At 39.3% G+C, this 12422-nt stretch overlaps 1 protein-coding gene across 6 annotated transcripts in view; it reads right to left on the minus strand.

Annotated features, from left to right (window-relative positions):
* Window positions 1-293: 293 nt before the first annotated feature.
* The window catches only part of VMP1 (vacuole membrane protein 1), a 68732-nt gene continuing 56603 nt past the window's right edge, over window positions 294-12422 (minus strand). For all 6 annotated transcript variants that reach the window (XM_037371804.1, XM_037371823.1, XM_037371785.1 and 3 more), the window contains 2 exons: window positions 2422-2524; window positions 294-1103 (listed from right to left, as the gene is read on the minus strand). In XM_037371804.1, the coding sequence (XP_037227701.1) occupies window positions 960-1103; window positions 2422-2524 (247 nt within the window). In that variant the 3' untranslated portion in view covers window positions 294-959. The remainder of the gene's footprint in view (window positions 1104-2421; window positions 2525-12422) is intronic.

Genomic DNA, 12422 nt, shown 5'->3' on the forward strand with positions numbered 1-12422 from the left:
GCAAACACCTGAGAGGAACTGATAGTAACGAGCACTGCTAGCTATTTAATAACTTGCCTATTTTAACCAGCGCGCCATCCTTCAAGCAAGCAATATCCTTTGCACTTCCTTCTGCTAAGTAAGAAGTTCTTAAGAAAAAAAAGGAAAGAACAAAGGGCTTCAGCACCATTTGTGCAGGAAGGATGAGTAAAGCATGCGATTCACGGGATTAAGGCTTAATAAAGAAACAAAAGAAACTGAGCATACAAAAGTGGAGAGGAAAAGAAACAGCTTAAAAAGACTGACACAAGAAATTCTGGAATGATCAAAGATGACTTTATAAAGTTTTATCTTAACTTCATTCTAAATATACAGAATAAAAAACGTCAACTTCAGCATTCTGACATCAATCATCTCTGCTAACATCATGAAGTTTAAGAGGGTGGCTTCTCCAACCGAGAGCACGTGCAATGCAATGGGACACTGGAGAATTCAGATGGAATAGCCTTACCATGAGGGACATGCAACAGTTCGTATCCAATCTGTATTCATTTATATACATTTTGATGGTCTTGGAAAGTTATGGAAAAAGCAAAACAGCCACCCTTCAAAATAAAAAGTTACCCTTAGGTCAGTCTGAAGTTAAATCAGGAAATGGAGAGTATTAAACCAGCCAGTTTAGAAGTAATTTGGATGGACAACATTTGTGTTAAACACCATTTAACATCACATTGTCCATCTTGTATAACACAACTCAGACTTGTAAAGCATTTATACCTTACCTTAACATTTATAAGTTTGTCAATGCAACGTTTGCTCTACTATCCGAATTACTTTGAAATTAAATAAAAATTTGTTATAGTTGAAAATCGATGTTAAAAAGTTTTCCCCCACTTTGAATAATGCTGATTTTTAAACATATGAAAGATGCGTCATTTTTCATGTCTGCTAAAACCCATTGCAAGGGGCTTTTTCCAAGCTCATTTGGTTTTTTCTTCAGAGTACATCTTCTGTTGCAGTCGTTTGGCATAGCTTTGGGCCATGGAGTTGATAATAGATAAGATAAAATAACAAACCATGACAATCACCAATTTTTCAAACATCCAGGATAGCCAGTTTTCCCCCTGAAGAGACAAAACAGAACGAGGAAAATGAAAATTAGTGGACGGCACAATGGAGAATTCTCCATTTTCTGGGTGAAAGGGAAAAACCTAACCATTTTTTTTTATTATGTAATTTATCAAATTAAAAACAGGAACCAAGTGCAAGCCGACAGGATTCCTGCAGGTCCCTCTGTGAAGCTGACTTTAGTCCCTTGAAAGACAATGCAGGAGGGCTTGCCAAACACACTGCAGGGCAGATGCTGAATCCTTGATCGTTACTAGTGTGCTAATGCAGTAATTTATTATTCCGAGTATTGTTTCGTCTTTGCTAACAATTCGTAGAGTTTGGAATTGGCAAACCCCTGCCTGTCATTCCCTGTCATGTTCATTGCAAAGAAAACAATAAGGTCATTGGTTAACAATGTTTTTTTCCTAAACGGCATATACTGTGTTATCTTCCAATTAGCATCCGATTCTTCTGGTGTCACTAGAAGTTAAAGCGATGACCTCGGCAGTCCCACTTCGAGCGCTTTCCACGGCTACTCTTAACTTGCATTTTTTTTGTCAAAGGAGGGCAGCAATGCACTGCACCAAAATTACTTCAATGTGCATAAAAGGAATCTGCATATTTAGTTATTCCAGCCCGATCCTCCCTAATTTAGTCTCTTTTGTGGTAAGAAATGGTCCAAGAAGTATTTGCAAGAGCTACAAGTATTACATGTGAAATGCAAGTTCGATTAATGGATTTTATCTTTATGTTTAGAATCCTAAGGAATTTAATGTCAAAGTTGCTCTGTCCCCACTGTAAGTTGAGGGAATGTTTTCTGAAATATTGTTTTTGGTTTTTAAGACTTCTTTTGTGTGAAAGAACACTTCTGCCCCTTTGTACCAGCTCTGAACACCATATTTTTCTTTTCCTTTAGAACACCCCAGGCTTGGGGGTTCTGTTTCTCTTACTTGCCATTAAGCCACAGATCCTACTGGCTTCTGAAGTGCTGGTGCTGCACAGTCTGTTACCATCTCACACATAAATGCAACTTTTTCTTGCTTAAAACTTATCTTCCCAAATAGGCAGCTGATATTACAGCGGCAAGACATGTGACTAGTCTTGCTTTATTGTTTTCTCTACTCTTGAAGAGGTTTAAGTCCCAATTTCATATAATTACAGTGTTATTTTTAATTCCCAAGTTGCTTTTAAAATGAAACTTTTATTTATTCCCTGGGCCACTACAAATCTTTGAAAAACAGAACCAAGAGTTACATCGATAAACCTGACAGGTCAACAGGCAGCCAGAGAAGGGGAAAAATTAACTGGGGAGAGAGGCAGAGAGGTTCTTACCTGTGGCACGCCACTGTCAGGTTTGTGGTGAAGTTTTATCCTCTGAGCTTCCAAATATTCTTGAAATGGCTTCTGAAGAGAAGGACCTATACTTGGAATAGCACTGATGCAAAGTTCATCCCAGAGAACAAGACAAAATAGGGGAGAAAAAAAAAAGACAAAAACAAAAAACATTTTTTTTTTCAACTTACCACTTTGACCCAAACAGAACAAAGTTCTGACTGAGCTACAGCTCAAAAAGGCATTGCTACTTGAGAAAACAGATAACCAAGAAATAAAGTGTATTTCATCTTTTTATCTGATACTTCTGAAAGGGACACGTTTCCTCAGATCCTCAAAAAGTGCTGAAAAAGAAAAATATCTCAGAGCAAGCCAGTGACACTAGAGTGCTGGTAACAGAAAGGAGCTGAGCTAGAGCATTTCCTTAAAGGCAGGGAGAAGCCAGCTGGGGCTGTGCGCTGGGGCAGCGCTAAGAATGAAATGAATGACTTCTGAGAAGTCCCACATTTATCACCAGCAGTTCCTGTAAGAACTGGTTTGAACCGATTAATAAGGAAATGACTTGTGCTTGTGTCATCCCTCCGTTAAAAAAGAAACTGCTGGCCCTATGACTTGCCCCTATCTCCTCCAAGAAGACGGCCCCTTTCTCAAACTAAGTCCTTATTAGGCCAATCTGTGCGTCATCCTTCCCCAAAAAGAATGCATTAGCAAATTGTGCAGGCCCCTCCCACCCGCCAGGGATTAACAAAGGAACAAAGAAGGAACTATGAACCCTGCTCTGAATCATGCCATGGGTTATGGCAGATGACTTGCACAAAAGCTACGACATGTTACCGAACACCTCGTTCTCCCGCCAAGGTGCCAGAGCTGACGGGGCGCTGGGGGGACGAGTGGCTCCCACCTTGGAGTGGGAAGGTGGTGGCACCGCGGCCTGCAACTGCGGCCTGGCCTGGCCGGCCTCTGATCCAAACCAACCTGGGAGACCAGCCTTCAAACCCACACCCCATGCTTTAAGCAGGAGGCCTGAGGAGCTTTAATAACTGTCACAATACTTTAAAAAAAAAATAAAAATCCCTACTACACAGCTGAGGTACAACACTAGCTGAGCTGGTGTGGTGAGAACTCACACACAAGCCGAAGGCTCCCAAGGTTTGATCCACATATATACACTCTACTCCTATATTACACTAACTCCAGCCATGGGGGAGTCCCCATTACTGACAAACACCATTTTAATTTCAAAAAGAAGAGAGATTTTAATTATTTTTTTCTAATTTTAAAGAAATTAAATATGGTGGGCTACATTAAAAACAGTCAACTAGATTTCATCACTTCAGTTTTGATTCTTTACACTACTGCAAAACACACCAGACACCAAAATACACACAGTGTTTTACAAACTATCCCTCCAAATGCCTGCGGCTGAGCTAGGTCCTTCAAATTATCTTCCTGAGTCTCCTGATGTGACATGATAGTCCCTTTTCCAGGCTAAAGACCAATTTAAAAAAACCCCAGTTTTCTAATCTTAAGAAATTATGAAAATGCACACACTGAAGAAACAAAGTAGCTCACTCTCTTCCACGAAATGTATCAGTAGCCTGGGGCAAATAATTTTTGTGAACTTATTTACAAGAAAAGGATTGCTTCCCTCATGATTCACCATCACAATGATACAAATGGGTGAGTAAATTCTGTGCCTGGACTGGTAAAGTTTTGGGGGGGGTGGGGGTGAGAAAAAAGAGCAGAGCCTAAAGCACATCTATTACACATTTTATACATGACTATGTCAACTTTTACAAACAATTTCCAGCTTTTCAGAACCGTCCCTTACGAAGCTGCGTATTCGTGGTAAAAATTCTCCTAATGACTCGCCATCGGAGCGAGTCACAGTTGTAGAAATCAGTTACATTTTGAGGTTTCTTTTTCAAGGAACACTCGGAAGCCCGGAAAAGCTACTGAAAGGTAATGTTTACTTTTAAGTTTCTGCATGATTATGAAATAAGGAATATTTAAATGATGAGAGATGAATGATTAACAGAATGGTTGTTCAAATGCCTCCATTTTTTTCTGAAAACTGAACTAAGTCAGTGCCCAATTAGCATTAAACAACAGAACAAAGACATGAAAACCAAGTTCAGAGGGCTTGAAGATCACACTGTATTTCTAATTTTTTTTTCACTACAAGTATTTAGCTTATTTTTCCTTTGTGAGCATGACTAATTAAGTGCACAATATTCATTTTATTAACGCTCTTTTGAAGAACTGTAAGATCTTGAACGCAAGGACCTTGGCTTCTGAAAGTCGGCAATATTTTGCACATTCGCAAAGACTTTAATTGTGAAAAAGTATGCATAAATTTAAATAGGGAGTAAAATGAAGGAAAGTAACATCTAGAAAATCACAAATCCACAGTACTAGGAAAAAAATTCCTGAAATCCCATTTCAGCAGCACAGTATCGGTTACTTGTACTTTTCCAACAAAATTCAATCATTTAATCAGCCAGCTAACATACACGTGTCACCTCATATCCAAAGCACAGACATAATCTTAGATCTAAAAGTCATAAAAATTGGTTTTCATTTCCTTTAACTACACATGAATAGTATCCCCCTGCAAACCTCGGGCAGTTCAGCTCACTCACCCTGTTCTTAGCAGAGGAGGGGGAAGGCTTCAGGACAAATTTTCAAAGCTTACACTCAAACTAAGGCAGGTACACAGGCAGAAGGGGCAGATTTGCATCATAATTCTGTGCCACTTAGCAATGACTTTAAAATACACCTTCAAAAGGCTGCTGCAGTTTCAGGAGTCTAGATGCAAACCACAAGTGTATTTACACATCGGACTTCAGAAAGGAAGATGCTGGAAGATAAACCTATTTGGTAGAAGAATCTAAACCCAATTCCTTGCATTTTGCTTTGAGAACCAAGCCTATTGTCTTTCAAATAAAGAATATGAAAGGATAAGAAAAAAGGACCTTAGCACACAACAGACCTCTGCTTATCCACACTTTGTAGTCTCTATCTGCCAAAACACCACACACAAAAAAACCCCAAATGCACAACCTGCTGTCCCTTCTTAAAGGCTTAAAATGTAGGTCTTGGCGAGCTGCTTAAGGCCTTCAATTGAAAAAAAATATCAAAAAATAAAAAAGTCATTCACTAGATGTTTTCTGTCCAAATAAGCAACGAAATATATTGTACTAGTTGCTATCACTTAATGAATTTTGCAGTTAATCAGGAACAAAGATGCACCCATAGGACGAGAGGTGCTGTTCTTGTGTATTCTGTAAATTCAACAAATTCGAGTAAATTCAACAAAATGTACTTGAAAAACAGAAGAGACCAGCTAGAGTTTTATCCTAAGATTCAGGAAAAAGTGCTTTGGGTTTATTTTTTTGGAAGGGGGAGGAGAGAATATTAATTTTAGATAGATTTTAGAAACAGTCAACATTAAACACAAATTTTTGTTTTATTGATTCTGATTCTCCACTACAATTGAATGTTTCACAAGGAACTGAAACTGGAAACAGACTTCCAAAAGATTGCACTAGCCTAAATTCATTAAAATCTGAATATTTCAGTAAAAAACAACGCTTGCATTCTAATACTACAACATAAACAACCATTAAGAATTTTGCTTCATGGAACAAAACACTGTTGAAGCCTGTTTTCAGAAGTCTTACCTAGTATTTGTAATTAAATAGAGGCAGCTTTGATATTTTTTTTAAGAACCATCATTTCCATCCAAATGAAAAATTATATAGATTTTTTCCCAACAAATAAAACTTCACATCTCTCTGAAGCGCCACACTACAGAGATTCAGCAAAGTTTTTGTAGGATCAGGTTAAAAGTTACACCAACTTCCAGCCTCTGACACTATGACTCCTGAAACTTCTGTTCCAGTTACAGCAAAGCCCTGTTTATTAAAATACACTGTATTTTATATATATATAAAATAGAAAAATACAAAATTGTTAATTTTGCTTTTTAAAGAATGACTGTCAGCAGTTGAACCTCAAATGCATGTCACTAGTCATGAAAGGGGGAGGAAAGATTTTGAGGAAACTTCTCTTTTTAACAGACTCTTTGGCACTACAGGCAGGAGTTTTCTCCAGCACACGTGGATGAAGCACCAAACCAAAAGGTGGGGGTAAAAAAAGAAAAAGTATTTTCCCTATGCCAGCCAGCCAACTGCATTTTTACTACTATTAAAAATACTTCTGGAAAACCATCTAATCATGATATTTGCGCTTTCGAGAGGCATTTTTTTTTCATCTTACAAGATCTTTAAGAGTATAGGTTACCCTTGAGTTACTGAAATGTCATAACCATTGCTTTTACAAGTTGTGAACGTTCAGAAATGTTAAATGGTGCAGTACAGTTTCTCTCAAATGCTGCATTTTAGTATCATTGTGCTATATTTCGCACACAAAAAAATTAATCTGTTAGTCCATAACTTGGGACATAAAGTTCCCATCTTGTACAAATGCATGTGTATATTTGCCTACTTTTCCAGAGAGAAGTGTTAGAATGAACAAGCATTTTCAAGGAACACTGAAGCTGCAGTTGTCGACTCACATTTAGGAACATTAATAGGGTGGGTTTTCTACTGTTAATGAAAGTTTCTCATTTGTAAGAGGCCTCTAACAGCAAGTGATGATTAAGCTGCTGATTAACTCTAGGTAGTACTTAAACTCCATTTATTCTGACAGAATTTAAAAATGTAAATAAGAGCTTCAGTGGCATTCAGTTCTGAATTTTATACCCTGTTCAGCAGCTCTTTGAGTCAGGAGCAACTGGCATCAGTCCCCCAGTTGCAATGATCAAGAAGCATTAAGTACTACAGGTTTAAAAATATGGAAATCTATGTTATCATGGAAATAATAATGTGAAGGGAAATAAGAACCACGGTCCTTGAAGAGGTGGTGCAAACAAGCCACCAGCCTCCCAGGCTGAAACACCGAAGCCCTGCTTGGAAAGGTGATGCAATATTGAGTCACAACCCCATTTTATGGATGATCTCTCTAATATCCACGGCTGTTAATTTGGAAAAATCGTTTAACTGTTAACAGGTTTTGTCAGACTCTCTGGCATGCACATTTTGTCCTCGTCCGGACTCTGGGGGCCTGGGGACAAACGGCATCGTATATACATTTGCTCAGATTCAGCTATTTGGGCGAGTCCAGCTACAGAAAAACATCCTTTTAGGAAATGCCAGCACTACAATTCCATACGAAGACAACAGCAAAATAAATTTTGAAACAACAGAAAACCAAACTAGGAGGGAAAGGTCATTGTGTGTTTTGTTAGCACAACCCTTGCACACATCCAGAACCCTGCTGCCCTGGCGTGAGCGTGGCCCGAGGCCAGGGATTACCTCCTTCCACAAAAAAGGAGCAAGTACCACTGAAGAATGTGACAAACGAAGGAGGAAGAGTGCTGGGCTGCAGCCTCCCCTCCCAGGACCTCCAATTCCTTTTTTATTGATTTATTTAGATCAGACTAGCTATCATAGCTAGGCCAGAGGGCCAAAGCAAAGGCTTCCACCTTCCAAACAATTATGCAAAACACCATTAAATCATCACACCCAACACCCATTCCTCCCACACAGAGTTTCTCTGTATTAGCTTCACATTTCTCCATTCCCCTGTAAGAACACGAGGAAAAGCCACCCCGCAGCTCACAAGCCGTGCGTGTGGCACTTGGCAGGAGGCACCCAACTGGGTTATTTCAGCCACCCCTCTCTCAAAAGAAACTGGAAGTTTTGCTCCAGCACGGTATCAACTTCTTTGGAAATTAGATGTTTTATAAACCTCTGAAAAATAGATTCCAAGGGAAATATTTTCACGTGGCTGGACAAGTAGCAAAACTGATTAATCTGCATTCCATATTTGCTGCCTACACAGAGCACCTTTCTTCCTGCAAGTTATCTGAACCTGCAATGGTTAATTTTTTTCCAGACAGTGATCTAAACAGGCTTAACGGTTAGTATTTTAATGAGCTGTCATTTCCTGTGCTGATAAAGATTCTCACAGTATTTAAACCATCCGTTTCCCTGAGGCTCCGCCAATACCAGGACCCTGCGGTGACTCAGTGGCCCTCGGCCCCCAGCTGATGCTGCAGCAAACCTGGACCCTGGCTGGGAGTCCAGCAGCAAAACCTGGGTTCCCCAAGCCCACAGGGATCAACCACAGCCTTCGGCTTCTACCACCGGCCTCGGCGAAACTTAGATGTTATCTGCCCTCAGCCTTCTGAAACTGCAGAAAATAAAGCTGGTTCATGGTCAGGACAAACAGAAATGTTTTGGGGGTTAAAAGGCTACTTGGCAGATTCGCTTGCTGTAAGAGATGAAGAAAGAGAGTATCTTACTTAAAGATTACTAAGCTAAAATTGTTAGATGTTTGACGTCATTTCTACCTGGAGCTACGCTCCAATACCCACGCTAACCAAGCTGGCTGTAAAACTTTCTTTCTTGGGACATTCTGTTATGTTAACATCAGTGCTTTCACAAACAGGAATTGCAACATCTCTGAACTGCTGGTTCTTAACTCAATATTGCTCTTTGCATGGCAACTTCTATTTCTGTTGTGAAGATATATTTTTGTACACAATTCAGAAAAAAAAGAAGCAGCTTGTTTGTTCAGAGTTAAGTCCTACAAGCCTTTTGCAAATAAACTCTTCTAATTCTGTTGTGATCCACTGGAAGGTTTTCAACACCAAAGTTACTCAAGTTTCATCCACATCTGTGTCCCTTTCAAGGCACTAAAGCCTTTTTTGTGCAGAGCTGTTCTATTGTGTACAGGGTGTATTACGAGGGCGCAGTCCCACAGGTTTCTGATATACTTGTGGGAGGAGAGCCGTTGATTTATTGTACCAAAAAACGTCAGGTGGATTGGTGTAACCTTCCAGAAGCGCTGCGCTCAAGAGGTTTTTAAGTCATGCTCTGTTAGCCACACTCTCAGCCACTTCAGGTCATGCTTGGTTGTATTCTGCTACACAGGTTTTATTTTAAATATTGATTGGAACCTATTTTTCGAAATATCTTTCAATGAAGACACCAATTTAACAGGATCTGGAGTTCCTGGCTTACACGCCAAGGAAAGGTCCGCCCCACCAGAAGGTGCGGCTGGCACGTGGAGCCTGGACTCGTCCATGCCACGCTGCCCAGGGCAGAGGGACACCAAGCCCTGGAGATGAGCTGGCAGAGGCCATGTGCTGCGCTCCGACCCTGCTGGAGCCCCCAGACCCAGGCAATCGCACGGCACAACATGAATCAATAAAAGGGGCTTTTCCCAGCCCAGGACAACTGACTTCTGGTGCAGCCCTTTCTCTCACGGTAGCTTCTTGACTTAAAGAAATAACCTAAACCTATATAGTAAATTATTTCGGGGAAAAAAAAAAATACAACCTTTAAGCAATTTTTCCGGTTACATCAGTCACCGTGATTTCAATTGTACTTTTTTTTGAAAGCTCCTTACAAGAATCAACCACGATGAAGTTGTGAAGCAAATAATTATGGCACAATAAATAGCAGTAAACTGGTTTGTCAAGGACACGGTTCAAGTACCTGTTACCAGAAAACTATTTTTCCTTTCAGATGTGCAGTCATTCAAACTGGCCTGCATAGCCGCTAAGCATGGAAATTGTTCCACAAACGCCACCAGGTTAAGAAACCCTCCAGAAGCAGTGGGATTTGGGGGCAGATTTCCAGAGTTCGTTCACCGCATTAACACGACTCACCCACGGAACATGGGTGCTAACTGATTAACTTTGAAAAATCTGTGGAAGTATGCAGATTTTTTACATGCATTTGACCGGCTTCTATTTAAACTTCAAATTAGTCTATTGACTCGGTTAATGAACTGAATTAGTTTCTACTTCTCTTAAAGTCAGCAAGGCATCATTTGCTACCAGCAGCAGTGCACTAGCATACCTGGTGTATCACATGAGCAGCTCCCAGGGTGCCTGCCTCCCTTCTGAGTAACTTATCACAGCCTCTGTAATTAAGACATTCTGCAGCCTACAGGAGTTTATCAGTAACTTAACAATAGTCAGAGGGAATCTCTGTGCCCTAAGGGTGGGATTTGTCCAAAAGGGATGCAGCCCTATGGCTTGCCACTGAAGTTCAGATGCTTCAGAGGTGAAGGCCACATGCTGTCTAATGCTATATAAAACATGTTTATGATTTTTTTAGATGTCTATTGAAGTTCTAAAATTATTAGCTCATTATCACAACATACGAACAGTGTGCTGAACTACAAAAAGAGGAAAAAAATTAAGATTTTTTTTTTCTTTCTGAACATTTAACCAGAATTGATGGCAGACAGTTTTGTGGATGGTGTGTGCTTTGAGAACTATTTCTTTAGTAGTTTTCTGGGAATTCTTAATCCACATATCAAACGGGCACTTCCAAGAAAATACAATTGTGCCTAAAAGCAATGTGCTTGGTGTGGCTTCATAAACAATCCTGCAGCTGTAGGTAAAAAAAACCAACTTAAATGGAAAAATTTAAGAGCCAAAATGAAACCCACAACACACATGATAATTAAAACGTTAAATGGGCTAGGTTTGGCCTAAACCCAGCGTCGAAGTGTTTTACAGGGATGATCAGTAAGTTAAATTCTTCTTTGGTGACAGAACACAAGACAAAACTCACACACCGTCTCTCCTCACAAAAGCTTCTGGATGTAATACAACCCGAGAGAAAACGTTCTCCTCTCCTGGCATTTTAGACAGCAACAATACAACTTGCAACTATTAACTGGTAGAACAGGTTGATAATTACCAGCCCAGTGTGAGCTACCACTGTCTTTGTAATCCTCTTCAGCTTTGATTTCACAACTCATTCTAACCAGGTTCTTAAACCCATCCATGCCTCCCTGTTCGTCCCAAGGAGACTGCTGCAGCGCTGCTGCCCTTCGCCCTGCTGCTGCCACCACCTTAGCCTGCTTTTTTTTCTTGTTTTTACCTGCTACCACCGATGCTTTCTAAATTTTTTTGTAAATAGCTTCTTAATTTCCTGCCACATTTCAATTTCTTTGCCTTTTCATTATTTAATTAATATTTAAAGTAAAATAAATAATTTAAAAATATTTAAAATAAAATATAAAAAATAAAGCAGTATTTTATGATTCTTTTGTAATGGAGACCTAGACAAAATTCTAAAATCAAATTACCTTAAATTATATTAAAAAAGCCTGGTTATGGCAGGCTTGGCATGCGATGCCAGCAGCAGCCAGTAACAGAAGTAAACAAGGTCTGCAGGTGAATCATTTTTGCTTTTTGACTAAGACTCACGTAGTTATCAAGAAATTCTCTCCGGCTTATAAAATCAAATATTCTCAGACTTTATCTCATAACTTAATCTTCTGTCTAGATTTTAGTTATCCTGTATATTAATAGGTTCGTTATTTTAAAGTATTGTGCTTAGACATTTCCTATTGTGTAAGAGCAATATCCCAGACAAAAAAAAACCCCTCCTAAGTCATTGTGTCAGACAGAATTTGATTAAAACAGTTACTGACCATTAAACAGAGCTATATTTTAATTTAATAAGGGATTTAATGCAAACCATTGTTTAACAAGTTTTATACTCCACTCTAGAAGAAATTGATGAGGTAATGCTAGCAGACAGCTTGAGAAAAGTCAAGGATACCGGGACATTCCAAAAATCTTACTGTCTCCCGAGAACATTTTTTAACTCTGACATCAACCATCTAATAAAATCTGAATCCAGCAGAGGTCTTGTGAATGCATTCAGAGTAATTTGATGCAAAATTATCTCCAAGACAGATGAAGTAGGAAAAAACTACTAGTTTTGGCTCAAAGATTTGTAGGAGAGTAGATCTTTGGAAATATACCTGACCTAGCAGCAGTGCAGATCAAAAGTTAGTAGTAAATTGTTTAGTGGGATTGATACGAAGAAAATCTAACTAACGATGGTTAAAAGTACCCACATTTCTCTTTTTTTAAATAATATTCAAAGCAACAAATTAATTTT

The sequence above is a fragment of the Falco rusticolus genome, chromosome 1 (genome assembly GCF_015220075.1).
Source record: "Falco rusticolus isolate bFalRus1 chromosome 1, bFalRus1.pri, whole genome shotgun sequence".
In the NCBI taxonomy this organism is placed as follows: Eukaryota; Metazoa; Chordata; class Aves; order Falconiformes; family Falconidae; genus Falco; species Falco rusticolus.